Source organism: Perca fluviatilis, chromosome 24 (genome assembly GCF_010015445.1).
Source record: "Perca fluviatilis chromosome 24, GENO_Pfluv_1.0, whole genome shotgun sequence".
Taxonomy (NCBI): Eukaryota; Metazoa; Chordata; class Actinopteri; order Perciformes; family Percidae; genus Perca; species Perca fluviatilis.
The window spans coordinates 20,776,067-20,798,906 of NC_053135.1; the positions used below are offsets into that span (position 1 = coordinate 20,776,067).

Genomic DNA, 22,840 nt, shown 5'->3' on the forward strand with positions numbered 1-22,840 from the left:
ACGGGACAACGCTGAGACCAGGCCTGTAACCCCTTGCATTGCAGAGTTGGCCCCAGAAGGGCGCCACCTGCTGGGGGGGAAGACATATGTGATAGAACTCTTTGAAAGCTTTCCATTGGTGCCCCTCCCACATCTCTGAGTGCTTTGTCTGTGATTTATGACCCTTGAGTCACCTAGAGTGACCCTGCACCCTTTGTTGGATTCACCAATCTCCAGGCTTTCATTTCCTATTAGAATCAGCCTGATACCTTAAACAGTCTTTGAAATATGACCCAATGAAAGAATGTGGAATGTTGAATGGTGAATGTGGAAGCACTATCATAACTCATCAGTACATGTACCTACAGTGACCCCCATGGCACCGTTGCGATGGGCAGAACGAGGGCTATGGGACAATGCAGAGAACGCGCCTGTAACCCCTTGAGTTGCGGAGTTGGCCCCAGAAGGGCGCCACCTGCTAGGGGGAGACATATGTGATAGAACTCTTTGAATGCTTTCCATTGGTGCCCCTCCCACATCTCTGAGTGTTTTGTTCTGTGATTTATGACCATTGAAAAGGTAGCGTAATTGAACCTTTAACGCCCCCTAGCTCCTGACTGCCAAGGAGTAGAGTAGAGCGTTGGTTTCAAGATGGCCGACTCCGGCTCAGCGAGACCTTTCCGGCGATGTTTGGATCGAGGCCCTACGACTTGAAAAGAGCAAGATGGCGTGTTTGACCCTCCCAAGATAAATCCCCTCAGAATCTTCACTTCTTCAGCCTGTGGCATTGGGGATCAGATCGGAGCTACACCCTAAAAAAAAGGTGCTACGGTCCTGGTTCTGACATATGTTGTAAGGCTCCCCGAGGGCTGTTCGGAACAGTTGGGCCCTTGTCCCTAGCCCCTTGCGTTCCTGAGTAATCCACCTTTAAATGCAAAAGGTCAGATTCCCAATTTTGGCCTATCCCTTTATAGTGTCTTTTTGGCTCGTATTTGGCCATGCAATGAGCTAGAGACTTGGAACTTGCTTTGAATTGGAGCTGGGAACCCCCTTATGACGTGTTTATATTTTTGACCATGTGGCCCCAAAGGAAGGGCCCCAAATGTGATGCCAAATCATCTACAGACCAATATCTGGAAGTCAATTTAAATTTAAATTTCTAATAACTTAGCCCTCTTAACTTTGGACAGGAAGGGGGTGGAGCATTGGTTTAAAGACCCCCTGGCTCAGCGCGTCGGGCCCTTTACGCCGATGCCTTGCACGTGGCTCTAAGACCCACGCTTCAAAAGTTCCAAATTCGCCCATTGCCCACAATAGCCCATTGGCCTGCCGTCTTCTCAGGACCAATTTGGAGCAAAACAATGGGATAGAGACTTAGGACCCATTCCGGCTGAATGCTTGGGTCGCACTGGTAAAGTGGGTCAATTTTGAGACTTTTGAGTTATTAAACACCTATTTAACACATCTGGTGAATATTTGACATTTAGCAATTTGGAATGTGGAATCTTGTATATTTGACATTTAACAATGGTAATATATATAAAAATGGACTGAGTGTAATGTACATGGAATTTGGAATCTGGTTTAAAATTGCATGTTGGTGACCCCTATGGTAAATTCTTGAACTGATTCCACAATTCCACATTTTGAATTTTCAAAGTTGGAATTATGGAATTAAAAGTTGGAATTATGGAATGTGGAATTCCAAATTTCTGTCTAATAGATGAGAATATGTCTTGGAACGTTGGAATTTGGGCCTTTCCCATTCATTGTGTATGGAAACACACTACACCTAACCCTACATCCGACTTCATCCCTTAACCAATCACAACCAACAAAAAGCATGACTTCATTTCAACAATCAGACAAAACAACTTATATTACAATTTGGCAACTCTAAACAAAAACAATTACCATCAGTCATAAGCTTTAGCACCTTAGCTAATATTAGTAACTAATTGCTGTAAACCTCAATTAATGCAAAGAAGGTGAGGAGAGAGTCGTTATGATAAATTATGTGGTATTTTTATAGTAAATTATAACCTTTTCATTTAAAATAAAACAAGCAGCCATGAAAGACACAGAGTGATACATGTGGCACAGCGGCCGTGATAGTTGAGGCACGGCGGCCAAGAACAGAAATACTTAAAGACAATAAAAATGGCACTTACTTTTAGTAGATCTACCTGAAAAAACACATTATAGCACCAACATTGATCCAAGATGATGAACAGATGATAGTAATGATGACACGGCGGCCATGACAGAAATAATCAAAGCTAGGAAGGCACGGCGGCCAAAAACACAAGACGGAATAAAATAAGAGAGATCATGTTTTTAGGAGAGAGAACCACAGCTTCTGCAGGAATGAGCAAAAGTTGTCAGTCTGAAGTAGAAAGAGTGTGTGAATGTAGAGATGTAACATTCCAAAATGCTGTATGTGTTAATGTAACACACAGCAGCCGAGGCAGAGACAGAGACAGAGAGAGAGAGAGAAATTGAAAACCATAATACATAGGGATGCCCTGTTGGCCCTCTGAACAACTATCGATACATCTACCAACATCCGACTTCATCCCTTAACCAATCACAACCAACAAAAAGCATGACTTTATTTCAACAATCAGACAAACGATAACTTCTATTACAATTTGGCAATTCCAAACAAAATCAAAAATTACCTTAAATAATATTAGTAATTATTTGCTGTAAACCTCAATTAATGCAAAGAATGTGAGGTGAGAGTCATGATGAATTATGTGGTATTTTTATAGTAAATTATAACCTTTTTTTATTTAAAATAAAACAAACAGCCATGATAGAAACAAAGTGATACATGTGGCGCGGCGGCCATGATAGTTGTGGCACAGCGGCCAAGAACAGAATTACTTAAAGACAATAAAAATGGCACTTACTTTTAGTAGATCTACCTGAAAAAACACATTATAGCACCAACAATGATCCAAGATGATGAACAGATGATAGTAATGATGACACAGCGGCGCCATGAGCAGAAATAATCAAAGATAGGAAGGCACGGGGCCAAAACACAAAGACGGAATAAAATAAGAGAGATCATGTTTTTAGGAGAGAGAACCACAGCTTCTGCAGGAATGAGCAAAAGTTGTCAGTCTGAAGTAGAAAGAGTGTGTGAATGTAGAGATGTAACATTCCAAAATGCTGTATGTGTTAATGTAACAGCAGCCGAGGCAGGCAGAGAGAGAGAGAGAGAGAGAGAGAGAGAGAGAGAGAGAGAGAGAGAGAGAGAGAGAGAGAGAGAGAGAGAGAGAGAGAGAGAGAGAAATTGAAAAACAAAATATATAGGGATGCACTGTTGGCACTCTGAACAACTATCGGTACATCTACCAACATCCGACTTCATCCCTTAACCAATCACAACCAACAAAAAGCATGACTTCATTTCAACAATCAGACAAACAACTTATATTACAATTTGGCAACTCTAAACAAAATCAACAATTACCATCAGTCATAAGCTTTAGCACCTTAGCTAATAGTAATTAATTGCTGTAAACCTAAATTAATGCAAAGAAGGTGAGGAGAGAGTCGTTATGATAAATTATGTGGTATTTTTATAGTAAATTATAACCTTTTCATTTAAAATGAGAGAGAGAGAGAGAGAGAGAGAGAGAGAGAGAGAGAGAGAGAGAGAGAGAGAGAGAGAGAGAGAGAGAGAGAGACACACAGACAAAAATTGAAAACCATAATACATAGGGATGCACTGTTGGCCCTCTGAACAACCATCGATACATCTACCAACATCCGACTTCATCCCTTAACCAATCACAACCAACAAAAAGCATGACTTTATTTCAACAATCAGACAAACGATAACTTCTATTACAATTTGGCAATTCCAAACAAAATCAAAAATTACCTTAAATAATATTAGTAATTATTTGCTGTAAACCTCAATTAATGCAAAGAATGTGAGAGTGAGATATGTTGAATTATGTGGTATTTTTATAGTAAATTATAACCTTTTTTTATTTAAAATAAAACAAACAGCCATGATAGAAACAAAGTGATACATGTGGCGCGGCGGCCATGATAGTTGTGGCACAGCGGCCAAGAACAGAATTACTTAAAGACAATAAAAATGGCACTTACTTTTAGTAGATCTACCTGAAAAAACACATTATAGCACCAACAATGATCCAAGATGATGAACAGATGATAGTAATGATGACACAGCGGCCATGACAGAAATAATCAAAGATAGGAAGGCACGGCGGCCAAAAACACAAGACGGAATAAAATAAGAGAGATCATGTTTTTAGGAGAGAGAACCACAGCTTCTGCAGGAATGAGCAAAAGTTGTCAGTCTGAAGTAGAAAGAGTGTGTGAATGTAGAGATGTAACATTCCAAAATGCTGTATGTGTTAATGTAACACACAGCAGCCGAGGCAGAGACAGAGACAGAGAGAGAGAGAGAAATTGAAAACCATAATACATAGGGATGCCCTGTTGGCCCTCTGAACAACTATCGATACATCTACCAACATCCGACTTCATCCCTTAACCAATCACAACCAACAAAAAGCATGACTTTATTTCAACAATCAGACAAACGATAACTTCTATTACAATTTGGCAATTCCAAACAAAATCAAAAATTACCTTAAATAATATTAGTAATTATTTGCTGTAAACCTCAATTAATGCAAAGAATGTGAGGTGAGAGTCATGATGAATTATGTGGTATTTTTATAGTAAATTATAACCTTTTTTTATTTAAAATAAAACAAACAGCCATGATAGAAACAAAGTGATACATGTGGCGCGGCGGCCATGATAGTTGTGGCACAGCGGCCAAGAACAGAATTACTTAAAGACAATAAAAATGGCACTTACTTTTAGTAGATCTACCTGAAAAAACACATTATAGCACCAACAATGATCCAAGATGATGAACAGATGATAGTAATGATGACACAGCGGCCATGACAGAAATAATCAAAGATAGGAAGGCACGGCGGCCAAAAACACAAGACGGAATAAAATAAGAGAGATCATGTTTTTAGGAGAGAGAACCACAGCTTCTGCAGGAATGAGCAAAAGTTGTCAGTCTGAAGTAGAAAGAGTGTGTGAATGTAGAGATGTAACATTCCAAAATGCTGTATGTGTTAATGTAACAGCAGCCGAGGCAGGCAGAGAGAGAGAGAGAGAGAGAGAGAGAGAGAGAGAGAGAGAGAGAGAGAGAGAGAGAGAGAGAGAGAGAGAGAGAAATTGAAAAACAAAATATATAGGGATGCACTGTTGGCACTCTGAACAACTATCGGTACATCTACCAACATCCGACTTCATCCCTTAACCAATCACAACCAACAAAAAGCATGACTTCATTTCAACAATCAGACAAACAACTTATATTACAATTTGGCAACTCTAAACAAAATCAACAATTACCATCAGTCATAAGCTTTAGCACCTTAGCTAATAGTAATTAATTGCTGTAAACCTAAATTAATGCAAAGAAGGTGAGGAGAGAGTCGTTATGATAAATTATGTGGTATTTTTATAGTAAATTATAACCTTTTCATTTAAAATGAGAGAGAGAGAGAGAGAGAGAGAGAGAGAGAGAGAGAGAGAGAGAGAGAGAGAGAAAAGAAAAAAACACACAGACAAAAATTGAAAAACAAAATATATAGGGATGCACTGTTGGCACTCTGAACAACTATCGGTACATCTACCAACATCCGACTTCATCCCTTAACCAATCACAACCAACAAAAAGCATGACTTCATTTCAACAATCAGACAAACAACTTATATTACAATTTGGCAACTCTAAACAAAAACAATTACCATCAGTCATAAGCTTTAGCACCTTAGCTAATATTAGTAACTAATTGCTGTAAACCTCAATTAATGCAAAGAAGGTGAGGAGAGAGTCGTTATGATAAATTATGTGGTATTTTTATAGTAAATTATAACCTTTTCATTTAAAATGAAACAAGCAGCCATGAAAGACACAGAGTGATACATGTGGCACAGCGGCCGTGATAGTTGAGGCACGGCGGCCAAGAACAGAAATACTTAAAGACAATAAAAATGGCACTTACTTTTAGTAGATCTACCTGAAAAAACACATTATAGCACCAACATTGATCCAAGATGATGAAAAGATGATAGTAATGATGACACGGCGGCCATGAGAGAAATAATCAAAGACAGGAAGGCACAGCGGCCAAAAACACAACACGGAATAAAATAAGAGAGATCGTGTTTTTAGGAGAGAGAACCACAGCTTCTGCAGGAATGAGCAAAAGTTGTCAGTCTGAAGTAGAAAGAGTGTGTGCAATGTAGAGATGTAACATCCAAAATACTGTGTTGATGTAACACACAGCCAATATAGAGAGATAGAGACATAGATAGAGAGATAGAGTCAGAGGAAAAAGTATTTGATCTCCTGCTGATTTTGTACGTTTGGCCACTAACAAAGAAATGATCTATACTATACTTTTATTGGTAGGTTCATTTAACTTGACAGAAAAAAATAACCAAAAATCCAGATCATGTAATAAATTGATTAACATTTTAATTAGAGAAATAAGTATTTGACCCCTTTCAATCAGAAAGATTTCTGGCTCCCAGGTGCCTTTTCTACAGGTAACAAACAGATTAGGAGCACACTCGTAAAAGAAGTGCTACTAATCTCGATTTGTTACCTGTATAAGACACCTGTCCACAGAAGCAATCAATCAGATTCCAAACTCTCCACCATGGCCAAGACCAAAGAGCTGCCCAAGGATGTCTGGGACAAGATTGTAGACCTACACAAGGCTGGAACGGGCTACAAGACCATCGCCAAGCAGCTTGGTGAGGTGAGAACAGTTGGTGTGATTATTCACAGATGGAAGGAACACAAAAGAACGGTCAATCTCCCTCAGTCTGGGGCTCCATGCAAGATCTCACCTCATGGAGTTGCAATGATCATGAGAACGGTGAGGAATCAGCCCAGAACTACAGGGGAGGATCATGTCAATGATCTCAAGGCAGCTGGGACCATAGTCACCAAGAAAACAATTGGTAACACACAACGCCATGAAGGGCTGAAATCCTGCAGTGCCCGCAAAGTCCTGTTGCTCAACAAAGCACATGTACAGGCCCGTCTGAAGTTTTCCATTGAAGTTCTGAATGATTCAGAGGACAACAGGGTGAAAGTGTTGTGGTCAGATGAGACCAAAATCAAGCTATTTCGCATCAACTCAACTCGCCGTGTTTGGAGGAGGAGAAATGATGCCTATGACCCCAAGAACAAAATCCCCACCGTCAAACATGGAGGTGAAAACATGCTTTGAGGGTGTTCTGCTAAGGAGACAGGAAAACTTCACCCCATCAAAGGGACGATGGTCGGGCCATGTACCATCAAATCTTGGGTGAGAATCTCCTTCCCTCAGCCAGGGCATTGAAAATGGGTCGTGGTTGGATAGTCCAGCATGACAATGACCCAAAACATACAGCAAAGGCAACAAAGGAGGGACTCAAGAAGAAACACATTAAGGTCCTGGAGTGGCCAAGCCACTCTCCAGACCTTAATCCCATAAAAAAATATGTGGAGGGAGATGAAGGTTCGAGTTGCCAAACGTCAGCCTCGAAACCTTACAGACTTGGAGAACATCTGCAGAGGAGTGGGACAAAATCCCTCCTGAGATGTGTGCAAACCTGGTGGCCAACTAACAAACATCTGACCTCTGCGATTGCCAACAAAGGTTTTGCCACCAAGTACTAAGTCATGTTTTGCAGAGGGGTCAAATACTTATTTCTCTCATTAAAATGCAAACCAATTTAAAACGTGTTTGGATCTATTGTTATTCTGTCTCTCACTGTTCAAATGAACCTACCATTAAAATTATAGACTGATTATTTGTTTGTCAGTGGGCAAACATGCAAAATCAGCAAGGGATCAAATACTTTTTCCTCGTACTGTAGATAGACAGCTAGATAGAGAGATAGAGAGATATGGTATATACAAAGTGATAACCATAATACTGTAGCAAGCTACGTGGAAGAAGTCAAAGAGCCAGAGATATAGAACTCTGTGGAAGTTTATTCAACCTCTACACACACGCGATACACAGAGATCATCAACCTAACCCAGTGTTTCAGTCATGGTAACAAATGTAACAAAAGGTAATGTAAATAAATATGAGCACATTATCAGGACTAAAACCTAAGTAACGTAAATGCATATCAAAACACTAACAGAACATAATTTACCCACTTAAACAACACTAATAACCCAGTCCCATGATGCTTTGCACTGCCATGCAGAACAGTCAGCACAATGGCATCCTGTTGGCCGTTACAATATGAAAGGATGACCTGTTGGAACTCTGAACACCTATCGGTACCCCTATCAACATCCGACTTCATTACTTAACACCTAACCCCATTTTTGATGCTATGAATGTGTAAAAGGAACAGATGCCAACAACCAACAAAAAGCATAACTTTAGCTTGACAACCAGACCAATAATCACTTATATAATTACAATTTGGCCCATCTAAACTAAATCAACAATTACCTTCAGTCATAAGCCTTAGAACCCTAGCTAATGTTAGCAAATATTTGCTGTAAACCTCAATTAATGCAAAGAACGGGAACACATAAAGTAGGTACTTTTATAGTAAATAACATTTTTATTTAAAATAAAACAAGCAGCCATAAAAGCCAGTGATACATGTGGTGCGGCGGCCGTGATAGTTGCGGCACGGCGGCCAAGAACAGAAATACTTAAAGACAATAAAAATGGCACTTACTTTTAGTAGATCTACCTGAAAAAACACATAGCACCAACATTGATACAAGCTGATAAACAGATATATGATAGTAATGATGACACGGCGGCCATGAGAGAGATAATCAAAGATAGGAAGGCACGGTGGCCAAAAACACAGAATAAAATAAGAGAGATCATGTTTTTAGAGGAGAGAGAACTACAGCTTCTGCAGGAATGAGCAAAAGTTGTCAGTTTGAAGTAGAGTGTGTGCAATGTAGAGATGTAACATCCAAAATACTGTATGTTTTAATGTAACACACAGCAGCCAAGATAGAGAGAGATAGAGAAAGAGAGAGAGAGAGATAAAGCGATAGATAAATAAAGAGAGATAGATGGCACAGCAGCCAACTTAGAAAAATAGACAAAGAAAACAAAAACTTACTTTTGTAGATCAACCTGAAATTACAAAAAAGATGAGACCTGTTCAGATATGGTTTCACGTTTGGTTTAACACAAAACATTTTCATTAACGTTCCCATATTATGAAAACAATCACTTTTTCTGGGATTTGGGTGTTATTTGGGGTCTCTGGTGCTTCAAACCAACTTGAAAAAAACATCCATGGTCTTTAGAGTGAGATACAGTTTGAGACTCCTCATTTCCACAGCATGCGTAAGGGCTGCGGACCGGCTCCGCTGCGTGTCTGCTGCGTGCTCCGCCATCCGTCAATACCCACCGGGTCTGGATTTGTTGCACGACGGCTGCGGCCATGACTGACAGCTGTAGTCACAAGGACCCACAGGTTCTCGTGACAGCAGCTTCTCACAGCATACATATCCTTCCATTTCCCTTCCCATCACAGCATACGTATCCTTCCACCACCCCACCACCCCTCCCATCAGAGCATACGTATCCTACCACCAGCCCTGCCATCAGAGCATACATATCCTTCCACCATCCCTCCCATCAGAGCATATGTATCCTTCCACCACCCCTCCATCAGAGCATACTGTTAGAATATATTTATGAGAGTAAATTAACAGGTTTGTAGAGTTCATGATGCTGACCCGGTTGCCTCATTTCCCTGGGTTATGAGAGGTCATCAAGTTTTACAGTGATTAGACATTATAAAGGGTGTGTGAGATATTGCCTGAAAAAAAGTCTTCTCTGATCGGGGGAACGAGGAAACAATGGTCAGTGTTTTGCAAGCGCGTGATTTGTGACAGAGTATGGAAATGACATGGCTCTCAGGAAACTCCTTAAGTTGGCAGGAGATTAAAAACACACAAGTGTTCAAATCCAACAATAGCAGCTTGTCTTTTTGAGCTGTGAATGAGAAGTCAAGGTCATATTTTCATACAGTGTGTTACATATCGTTAGCCAACTAGAGCCAGAAGGTCTGGACTATATCCAACTGATAACAGCACCACGGATGAAGCAGAGGAAGTGGATTGAGTGAGGGTTCTGGGTTAGCCGGCATCAGATGCTGGGGGAATCTCCGTCTGTTTGCTAGGTTTTAGCGATAGGCTGTTTTGTCTTGAAGTAATCTGATACGTATGCATACGCTTTTGTATTTTGCAATATCATTCACTAAAGCTTGTTATTAACTTTAACTGAACGAATCCTGAGTCTATTTCTTTGATCTACCAGTAAATGAACACTTTTCAGGGTGTAGGGACCATAGAATTGGAGTCAGATTTAAAAAGGTCCCATGGCATGAAAATTTCACTTTGAGGTTTTTTAACATTAATATGCGTTCCCCCAGCCTGCCTATGGTCCCCCAGTGGCAAGAAATGGCGATAGGTGTAAACTGAGCCCTGGGTATCCTGCTCTGCCTTTGAGAAAATGAAAGCTCAGATGGGCCGCTTTGGAATCTGGTTACCTCCCCTTTCTCTGCTTTGCCCGCACAGAGAATTTGGCCAACCCATGAGTGAGTGAGTGAGTGAGTGAGAGAGACATCATGCCTTTCAAATGAGAAAAGTGGTAGTTGGTCAAGGCCACACCCCCACCCTCCACCTTGCCCCTCCCACTCTCCTCCTCATTAGCTTCAGACACAGAAATGGCACATACTAAGGAAAGCTCATTATGGGACTGGCTCTAGTGGCTGTAATTCTGTACCAAAGCTGAATTTCGGGTGAGAGACTTCAGATACAGCATTGGGGGACCACTAAGGTCTACATAAAAGCATCCAAAGAGCTCCATGTCATGGGACCTTTAAGTCTGGCCTTTTTAGGGCCAGACTGGTCATCGGTCACATTTTAGAATAAAATCCTACAATATGTATCCTTCCACCACACCTCCTTTATCTAGCGCTGGGCATTGATCAAGAAGAGGTAGAGGGAGAGATGAGGAGAGATAAAGAAGAGAGATGATGAGGAGAGAGATGAAGAGAGGGAGAGATGAGGAGGAGAGAGAGTGAGATGAGGAGAGGGAGAGATGAGGAGAGGTAGAGGTGAGAAGGAGTGGGAGAGATGAGGAGGAGAGAGAGAGATGAGGAGAGGTAGAGATAAGGAGGAGAGAGAGAGATGAGGAGAGGTAGAGAGATGAGGAGAGAGTGAGATGAGAGGTAAAGATATTGAGGAGGAGAGAGATGTGGAGGAGAGATGAGTAGGAGGGGGAGAGATTAGGAAAAGGAAAGGGAGAGATGAGGAGAAAGATGGAGAGATGAGGAGGAGAGGTGAGGAAGAGAAGGAGAGATGAGGAGGACGAGAGTGAGAGATGAGGAGGAGAGGTGAGGAAGAGAAGGAGAGATGAGGAGAAGTGGGAGAGATAAGGAGAGGTAGCGATGAGGAGAAAGAGAGAGATGAGGAGAAGATTTAACTGACAGCTGATGTCATTAATAACCAGAAATATGAGCAGCGTCACAGAGCAGATGTCATTAATAACCAGAAATATGAGCTGCAACACAGAACAGCTGATGTCATTTAACAGAAATATGAGCAGCATCACTGACAGCTGATGTCATTAATAACCAGAATAGTAGCGTCAATTATGAGCAGCTGTGTCATTAAATAACAATGCTGCTATGAACAGCTGATGTCATTAATAACCAGAAATATGAAGCGGCATGATATGGTTAATAACCAGAAATATGAGCGCATTACTGAGACAGCGATTGTCATTAATAACCAGAAAATATGAGCAGCGACAGCTAGCATCATTAATAACCAGAAATATGAGCTGCATTACTGACAGCTGTATGTTAACATAAATATGAGCTGCATTACTGAGCAGCTGATGTCATTAATAACCAGAAATATGAGCGGCATCACAGGCATTGTTTATATCAGCATGGCAGCTGATGTCATTAATAACCAGAAATATGAGCTGCATTACTGAGCAGCTGATGTCATTAATAACCAGAAATATGAGCAATATTACAAAATATGCTGCATTACTGAACAGCTGATGTCATTAATAACCAGAAATATGAGCAGTATCACTGAACAGCTGATGTCATTAATAACCAGACATATGAGCAGTATTACTGAGCAGCTGTCATTAATAACCAGAAATATGAGCTGCATTACTGAACAGCTGATGTCATTAATAACCAGAAATATGAGCTGCATTACTGAACAGCTGATGTCTTTAATAACCAGAAATATGAGCAGCATCACTGAGCAGCTGTCATTAATAACCAGAAATATGAGCAGTATCACTGAACAGCTGATGTCATTAATAACCAGACATATGAGCAGCATTACTGAGCAGCTGATGTCATTAATAACCAGAAATATGAGCAGCATTACTGAGCAGCTGATGTCATTAATAACCAGACATATGAGCAGCGTCACTGAGCAGCTGATGTCATTAATAACCAGACATATGAGCAGCGTCACTGAGCAGCTGAGGTCATTAATAACCAGAAATATGAGCAGCATTACTGAGCAGCTGATGTCATTAATAACCAGACATATGAGCAGCGTCACTGAGCAGCTGATGTCATTAATAACCAGACATATGAGCAGCGTCACTGAGCAGCTGATGTCATTAATAACCAGACATATGAGCAGCGTCACTGAGCAGCTGAGGTCATTAATAACCAGACATATGAGCTGCATTACTGAACAGCTGAGGTCATTAATAACCAGAAATATGAGCAGCGTCACTGAGCAGCTGGGGTCTTCTTACCTGATGGGGGGGATTAAAGAAGGACATCCTGTTGTCTGGTGAACTTCTTCTATCAGACAGGTTTAGTGTTCATCTTCTTCTGGAACTCCTTCTTTACAATCAACAAAAACAATCAAAAAAAAAAAAATTAAATAATTGTAAAAAAAAAAAAAAAAAAAAAAAAAAAAAAAAAAAAAAAAAAAGGAGAGAGAGAGAAGAGAGAAAAAAAAAAAAAAAAAAAAAAAAAAAAAAAAAAAAAAAAAAAAAAAAAAAAAAAAAAAAAAAAAAAAAAAAAAAGAGAGAGAGAGAGAGAGAGAGAGAGAGAGAGATTATTTAAATAGGGACAGATACAAAAAACATAGATTACAGAAATAACAACCCGATGCCTGTATCACAGTGTTTGTAGCCATCGCTAATTCACAACACCTGTCCCTAGGAGGGCTTTTAACAGCTCAAATAATAAAAGTCAAATTTTTACAGTTAATACAATAGAATGTCCAAAAATAACAGTTAACAGCAATAAAAATAAGTGTAGTAAATAAACACATTAACTCAGACTCACAGAGATGCGCACCTCACATACACACAGCTATGTATTTCATATGGCATGATCACACTGCTGCTGCATTAACCATGCTTTTACTATTGATTTATTTATTTATTTTGTTTAAAAAGGTGGACAATTTGGGTATAGCCTTTATATTTGTAGGGAGCCAGTTCCACAGTTTGGCTCCCTTCACGGAAAAAACATTTTCGGCAAAAGAGGTTCTACAAAATGGAATTTTACAGTCTCCACATGCAGCAGCTCTTGTGGTTCTTGAAGATTCCAACCTGTTCACGAATTTACAAAGTGGTTCTGGTGCAAGGCCAGCTAAACATTTATAAAACAACTGCATGTATCTAAGCTTTACAAAATTAACAAAGTTTAAAAGTTTATATTTATTTAAAATGTAACAGTGATGGAATCGAATGGGCTTGTTATCCAAAATTTTTAGGGCACGGTTATAAAGCCCCTCAATAGGCTTTAGGGTAGTTTGGCTAGCCTGGGACCTAACAGTGGTGCGGACGACAGGTGGGACAGGATCATAGTGTTCAGAAAGACATGAGCACATTCAAATGTTAAACTGCTCCTGATCAATCTGAAACAATTCATACTGACCTTCATTTTTCTTGAAATGGTTTTAATATGACTTTTGTAATTTAGCTGAGAATCTAAAATCACTCCTAAATATTTTTCTTCTTCTACTTGATCGATGAGTTCATCATTCATTTTAATGTTAAGGTTATTTATTATCTGCTTTCTTGTTATAGAAAAACACAGATTTGGTTTTCCTCAAATTAAGTGTTAAACATGATTTGTTTAGCCAATCAGAAAATTTCTCAAGACTTTTAGTCAATGCACTGGCGATAACAACAGGGCTCCTGCCGGACACATAAACCATCATATGGTTGTATAATCATATGATGTATAACAGCTGTATACTACTATCTCTGTATGATGATATGATGTATAACAGCTGTATACTACTATCTCTGTATGGATGTGATATGATATATAACAGCTGTATACTACTATCTCTGTATGGATGTGATATGATATATAACAGCTGTATACTACTATCTCTGTATGGATGTGATATGTATAACAGCTGTATACTACTATCTCTGTATGGATGTGATATGATATGATGTATAACAGCTGTATACTACTATCTCTGTATGATGATATGATGTATAACAGCTGTATACTACTATCTCTGTATGATGATATGATGTAAAACAGCTGTATACTACTATCTCTGTATGATATGATGTATAACAGCTGTATACTACTATATCTGTATGGATGTGATATGATGTATAACAGCTGTATACTACTATATCTGTATGGATGTGATATGATGTATAACAGCTGTATACTACTATCTCTGTATGATGATATGATGTATAACAGCTGTATACTACTATCTCTGTATGATGATATGATGTATAACAGCTGTATACTACTATATCTGTATGGATGTGATATGATGTATAACAGCTGTATACTACTATCTCTGTATGATGATATGATGTATAACAGCTGTATACTACTATCTCTGTATGATGATATGATGTATAACAGCTGTATACTACTATCTCTGTATGATGATATGATGTAAAACAGCTGTATACTACTATCTCTGTATGATATGATGTATAACAGCTGTATACTACTATCTCTGTATGGATGTGATATGATGTATAACAGCTGTATACTACCATCTCTGTATGGATGTGATATGATGTATAACAGCTGTATACTACTATCTCTGTATGGATGTGATATGATTTCTCAGGTTAAACTTTGTGAAACATGAACAAACACAAACAATGAATACCAGAACTTTCTATTCTCCAGTTTGACCCGTCAGTTATAACGGAAACAGGACATAAATAAACTACTTTAAAAAGGTAGACACACACACACACACACACACACACACACACACACACACACAATACTAAAGAAGATTTTTTCTTTAAGGTATTTTTTAACACGAGGAAATTACAGTTAAACACACAGCAGGTAAACCTACCGGTACCGATGGAGCAGTTAAACACACAGCAGGTAAACCTACCGGTACCGATAGAGCAGAGAGGCGGAGGACGGTTCGGGCCTCCGGGTTTGGCTGGGGAGACGTTAACCTAACGGCTTAACGGCTCTAAAGGCTCTACCGGTACTAGCCGCTTTAACGGCTCTAACGGTTATAAGGGGATACGTCACCGAAACACCTTGCATCATTAGGTTTTAGAAGACAGTAATGGCATACCTCACTAAAATACCTTGCATCATTACATTTGAAAAAAAACCAACACTCAATCAGAATAAGCCATACTAAATTTAAAAAGTACATTACACACAAACACACACACACACACACACACACACACTTTTGTAACTTTAAGGTATTTTTTAAACACTAGGAAATTACAGTTTAACACACAGCAGGTAGACCTACCGGTACCGATGGAGCAGAGAGGCGGAGGACGGTTCGGGCCTCCGGGTTTGGCTGTAGAGACGTTAACCTAACTGCTCTGGCTATACCGGTATTAACCACTTTAACGGCTCTAACGGCTATAGGGGGCAGTCACCGGAAACACCTTGCATCGTTAGATTGAAAAGGCACTAAGGCCATACGTCACCGAAATACCTTGCATCATTACATTTCAAAAAAGCAACAGCCAATCAGAATAGGCCATACAAATTTAAAAATAAAGTGTAAATTATTAATAACAAATTGAACTATATAGCCTAATAAAGTATTAGTAAGTGAAGTTAAGATTGCGGAGGACCAGTTTTCTCCTTTCTGTAGAGGAACTGTAACTTAATGACGCTAATGCTGATTGAAATCTACCTGTTCACTGGCGGAGAAAACACACTCCCTTTGAAGTCGACACAAACACAGAAAACTCACCCGAAGCGGCTCCGTTTCTGTCTCCACGGTAACACCGACATATCTCCGTTAGTGTGTCCACAGGTCCAGCGGGCAGAGGCTCCGTTTGGTCCGAAAAAACGGTAACTTAGGGAGGGAGAAAGATCCGCGTTGCTGTATGTCCGTTAGGCTTCGCGGCTCTGAAGTCACAGCAGCAGGGAGGGGCGGGGCTATATAAAGGAGACCTACGGAAACCCAGAGGGGGCGGGGCCATCTACAGGTGAAGCAAAGTTTAATGAAAAGGATTTCAAAACGATTCCTAATTATTTATTTAACTAACTTCCATTAAAACCACATTATTACAAAAAACACAATGAAAATATTTTTTTGTGGTTTTTTTGTACTAAATAATGAGATACTTCAAATAAATAAATCTGCATTTAAAGGGTAAAAATCCTGAAAAATATTGAATGTTTGGTAGTTTTGAGCAAGGTAGATGTTGGTTAAGTGATTTATGGAAAAAAAACAAAAAAAACGAAAACAATATTGAAATATGATGATTTAATATCAGTTTTTGTGTGCGTGTATATTTTTGCCACGAAGGTGTCCAATGTTAGTAAATTTGAGGAGGGCCCAAGGGTTAAATAATGCGGTTTAATAATATATATTATATGTATTATATTAGGTATTTAATGAGTTCATTTTTTCTTTTTAATTTTAAATAAAACTAGTTTCTTTAACAACAGTCACAAAGAGCTTTACACAAAACAGAAAACAAAGAATCACTTTAACACTATTTATTCATAATAATAACCATAATAATTATTAATGGTAATAATACAGTTAAACTTAATAATACTTACATTACCTAACCATTTTCGATTTTATAAAAATGTATTTCACTTATATCCTACGTAAGTATTAATATTTAATCCAGACACACACACTTATTGCAAAATATGATAATTTATTTCAAAAACTGCAAATGTTAAAATACAGAAATGTATTTAAAGTTAAAACCATGTAAGTTCCAAAAGATGTAGTTAAAATAACAATGTGCATTACATGTTCAGCATTAATGTCAGTTATCCACAGAACAAACTATAGAACTATAGAAGTATAGAAGAGAACTATAGAAGTATAGAAGTATAGAACTATAGAACTATATAAGTATAGAAATATAGAACTATAGAAGTATAGAACTATATAAGATAATTCTAGAAGCATAGAAGAGAACTATAGAACTATAGAAGTACAGAAGAGTACTATAGAAGTATAGAACTATAGAAGTATAGAAGATAACTATATAAGTATAGAACTAAAGAAGAGAACTGTAGAAGTATAGAACTATAGAAGAGAACTATAGAACTACAGAAGAGAACTATAGAAGTATTCTTCTGTTGTGTCATGTTTACTTCCTCTACACCAGGGGGGGATGTAACTATGTACATTTACTATAGTACAGTGAACGTAGGTACTAAAGTACACATTCAAGGTACTTGTACTTTGAGTATTTACAAGCTATGCAACATATCAAGACTTTGCCACAAACACTGGCTGCTTAGAGACCCCCGGGAGTCTTGATGTTGAATGTTTGTGATGAACTGAAGGATTCAGTGTATTCCTTTATGTGTTGAGAAACTTATCCTAAATAACATAAATAAAGTCTTTAAAAATCCTCTTGGATAAGCTGTCAAATGCATCATCACAAAGCTGAAAACAGATACATGGTTCTACAGGACAGCCACGCTACAAACCTACATTACTGTAGAATGAGAGGGGGAAACACCAGAGCAGGGGGAATGAGAGGGGGAAACGCCAGAGCAGGGGGAATGAGAGGGGGAAACACCAGAGCAGGGGGAATGAGAGGGGGAAACATCAGAGCAGGGGGAATGAGAGGGGGAACACCAGAGCAGGGGGAATGAGAGGGAGAAACATCAGAGCAGGGGGAATGAGAGGGGGAAACACCAGAGCAGGGGGAATGAGAGGGAGAAACATCAGAGCAGGGGGAATGAGAGGGAGAAACACCAGAGCAGGGGGAATGAGAGGGGGGAACACCAGAGCAGGGGGAATGAGAGGGGGAAACGTAGCAGTGTAAATACTGTGGTCTCCTCTTTTCTTCTCTCTTAACGATCCAGATCATCGATGCTGTTTCCTCCATTGTTCTCTTTCTCCTCCTCCTTCTCTCTCTCCTGCTTCTCTTTCATTTCATCTTTCTCCCTCTCCCCCTCTTTCTCCTCCCTCTCTTTCATCCTCTCTTTCTCTTGCTTCTCTCTCTCTCGTCCCTCTTTTTTCAGATCCTGAAACACCTCTGTGAAGAAGTGCGGCTCAGCATTGATCCGCAGCATGTCGGCACTCAGCCGGTCGATCAGCTGCAGCGCTCTCTCCCAGAATGCATCGCGGCTGGACTCCCAGGATGCATTGTGGCTGGACTCCCAGGATGCATTGTGGCTGGACTCCCAGGATGCATTGTGGCTGGACTCCCAGGATGCATTGTGGCTGGCCTCCAGCAGGAAGGGTTTGAGCGGGTAGGAGATCTCGCTGCCCAGGTACGAGTAGCTCAGGTAGAGACAGGTGAGGAAGACGGAGTGCAGCTCCTGCTCCGAAGACGTGTCCTCGTCTACTGCTGCCCGGCACAGCAGGTACACAAAGACCAGACTGGCAGGACTGGTGAAGACCTGGTCCTAGATGGGGACAGACAGGTTAGAGACAGACAGGTTAAAGACACGGCAGGTACACAAAGACCAGACTGGCAGGACTGGTGAAGACCTGGTCCTAAAGGGGGACAGACAGGTTAGAGACACAGCAGGTACACAAAGACCAGACTGGCAGGACTGGTGAAGACCTGGTCCTAAAGGGGGACAGACAGGTTAGAGACACAGCAGGTACACAAAGACCAGACTGGCAGGACTGGTGAAGACCTGGTCCTACAAGGAGAACAGACAGGTACTGGGGGGACACCATAGTTTCATTTAAAGAAATATAGACTAATGTGCAGCACACATCTTGCATAATAGATATCAACTAGAAAATGCCACAGGAAATGTTGACAGTGTGCCTACTACATCCGAATAACCCTGGCTAATCTGCTGTTTGACACGGCCTACAGTAAAGAGTCTCCATGATAGGAGGTGTGTGTGTGTGTCAGAACTTGTTGCTGTCCATTTAATAATAATTATATTTCTTAAGTTTGTTCTGTAATTAAAAAACCGTGGGTCCAAACGTCAAAAATATTATCATCACCAGAGAGATAAAAGTCTGGCGAACGCATTGATGTGGTTTTTATGTTTGTGGTGTCAAATATATGCGACACAGAGCAGGTAACAAACAGGGAACCATCCATAGATATAGAACAATAGATATGACATGACGTCATAACTTATGGCATAACTGTCGGCCATCTTACTAGGGTACTGTTTACAATTGTCACCTATGGCAGCAAGTATGGTTGTCAGCTGTGCAGCACCTAACTGCTTTACCAGAAGGACCCAAAAGACCCAGGAGGCAACCATCACTTTCCACACGTCAGTAGGAGTAGATAGAGTATTTTTTCTCTTCTTTTTTAACTATAAATACAGAAAAGTTGGTGAACTAGCTAGCTAGCTAGTTACGTTGCCTAGCAACTGTTAACAGACCGGCTGAGATGTCAGTTAGTGGTGATTGCTAGCTAGCTCTTAACATCATTTATGAACAGCAAACATAGTTTTAGTTGATTGATTTTTTACCTCAAATAAGACATTTAGTAACGTTAACGTTATAACAGTTTTTTTAACATGTCGTTAATATTGACATACATACATTGACTGCTGCGGCTGATTTCACTCAATCTGTGTTAAGTTTTCAGTTAAATTAAAGTTAACGACAAGTACTGTAACGTTACACATAGAGTAAAGTTACGTTTCACAAATCAACAGTAGCCACATCCAGCAACACAGAGCCTAACAGACCAGCCGCACTTAAAGGTACATTTTCACCAGCTGACGTTAGCTCCCCAAACATTAGCCATGTTGAATCCTGCTGTCAGTCATCATATATTAACTTTTCTATTCTATTAACTATCTATTGTTGTCAGCTTACCTCATGCCTTTACACGATTTTCCTTTCAGTAAAGCAAATTAAAACTTAATAATCCATGTCTTGACGAGGTAAAGTAACGTCCAGAAAGACTTCCTACTTCAGCAGCAAGTCTCCACATTACTATTGTAGATGTAATGTCCATAACGTTAGCGCAATGAAAATTGCGACAAGTCCACCAGCAGTTCTGGTGAAGTCATTATAGTCTTTATCAACAAAAACTCATTGAGGCTAGCGAGGCTCTTCAACTACTCCGCTCATCGTCAAAACAAACTCCATGCCGGCCGGTGACAGTAAGAAAACAAACGCTAAACAGGAGGTAGCGTGGTTGATGGGAAATGTGGTCTTATAGTTGAGATTGACATTAAAAAATATTGTTTAATGTATATTAGCCATTCAGAATACCAGACACTTTTTATTTATTAAGTTCATGCAAAATTGAAAAAATAAAATTATTACCTGCAATACAAATGCAAAATTATGAGATTATCTTCATAATTGAACGAATTACTTGTTCTCTTGGAGCTATAGCAATCAAAATTCCACCCAAACCTCTATTTTTTGTTTCTTTCTAGAAAGGCACAGTTGTCTTACAGTCATTACTTTGAATTAAAACCACTATTGATGTATTGGTAGAAAAATATAAGGATAATAAAGACAACATGAGCCTCTTTCCCCATTGATTCCAATGGAAGCAATTCTAAAACTTAACCCTGGTAAGATGGCCGCCAAGTGCTTCCATCCTGGAATGGCAAGTCAGAATTACATGTCATATCTATTGTTCTATATCTATGGAACCATCTGTGTCCTTCAGATATTCTTTTTCATTGTTTCTATCGACAGTTGGTATGAACAGAGCCAAAAGTTTAAGTCCAGTGAACTCCATAGTTGCATGTCTGCAACCAGCACAAGATTTCCTATATTTTGACAAATCATGATGTATGAAGAGTGAAAACTGTAGGGGAGAGAGCAATTTGTTTGGAAAGATTTCAGAGAATCGTACTGCAGCTCCCCCCTCTGTCCTCCCCTCTAACTCTCAACATTCCAGCCCCATACACACACATTGGAAAATCTGAAAACTGGACGATACATAAACTGTGATTTGGTAGAAACCGTGCTTGATATCAGAATGCACATTCTGACAAATAAAGGCCGAAGTCTTGTCTTCAATTTAAACTTTTAATTATTTTCCTACTTTAAAGTATGGCGACACAGTATGGCCCCAAAGAGTGGTTGTTTTGAGCTGTGTTAAGCTATTTCCCGAAGATTTCCCATTAAAGTCTATGAGAAATTCTGTGCCGTGTTTTGCTGATTTCGTAAAAAATAAGCGGCAAATCTCTTAGAAAAGTCATAGTACACGTCATTATAGTCATTATACACGTTTTGATGTATTTTGTGTGCATGTGTTGGCAATGCTCCGTGACTAGTAGCAGGACAAAAATGTGGCGGAATAATAATAAGTATGCAGGATAATAGTCATTCTGCCTATTGCTGCTATTGCAGCACATTGGCACACTGAATAAAAAGCTGTGTTTTTTGTATGCTTCTAGGGCAGATCTTCGCAGAGCAGACGCACTGCTACACGCTGCTCTCTGCCCGGTGTTGCCAGTTTCATAGATTATAGTGGAAGCTATAGCGGGAACGCTACGTTGGAGCTCCCGCTTTGTACACATAAACATGCAATGTAGCCGGCCCGTTAAGATAGAAAAACTCATTCATTTCCAATGATTCATGAATTAACTGTGGACAATCATGCCATTAATCGCGACTAAATGTTTTAAACGATTGACTGACAGCCCTTATATTAATTCATATGAAGGCATGTGTCCAGTAGTCAAAGAGTCTACTGTTACAGTTGACATAGCGTTTGCTTTTGCATGAATGGAACCACATTAACACGTTACATTACCATGTTACCTCGGAACCACGGTGAAAAAACGACCTCAGTGTGCACAACGCACCACATGGTAAAAACTACAGTAAAGTTTGGTTACCCAGCTTCACACACTGACAGCCTATGAAATGTATCCAACACTACCGACTCCTACGCTAAATGACGAGAGAGAAACACACAGACCAATCAAACAGACACACAGACCTGCCAGCCTTGGACCAGCAGCGCTCTGTCTACGTTTCTGAACCACAGGACGATCTGATTGGACGACAGCTCCTTCAGTTTGACACAACGGCGACACAGGAAGTCAGAGAGACAACGAAGGAGCTCGCCTGTAGATGCCTGGAGAGGAGACAAGGAGAGAGGAGATAAGGAGAGAGGAGTGAAGGAGAGAGGAGACAAGGAGAGAGGAGATAAGGAGAGAGGAGTGAAGGAGAGAGGAGATAAGGAAAGAGGATTGAAGGAATGAGGAGATAAGGAGAGAGGAGAACATTCATGACTGTTACAGAAAATATAACCCAATCACAACTGCCACTTTGTCTGATACCATAAGTGTGTCTGACACACACACAAACACACAAACACAAACAGATACACTCACCTAGACACAGACACAC

General features: G+C 39.8%; 1 protein-coding gene across 3 annotated transcripts in view; it reads right to left on the minus strand.

Annotated features, from left to right (window-relative positions):
• Positions 1–18,279: 18,279 nt before the first annotated feature.
• LOC120554361 (cyclin-dependent kinase 5 activator 1-like) overlaps positions 18,280–22,840 on the minus strand; it is a 7,925-nt gene continuing 3,364 nt past the window's right edge. For all 3 annotated transcript variants that reach the window (XM_039793228.1, XM_039793230.1, XM_039793229.1), the window contains exons 4-5: positions 22,428–22,565; positions 18,280–18,939 (exon numbers count right to left, since the gene is read on the minus strand). In XM_039793228.1, coding sequence (XP_039649162.1) covers positions 18,382–18,939; positions 22,428–22,565 — 696 coding nt within the window. In that variant the 3' untranslated portion in view covers positions 18,280–18,381. The remainder of the gene's footprint in view (positions 18,940–22,427; positions 22,566–22,840) is intronic.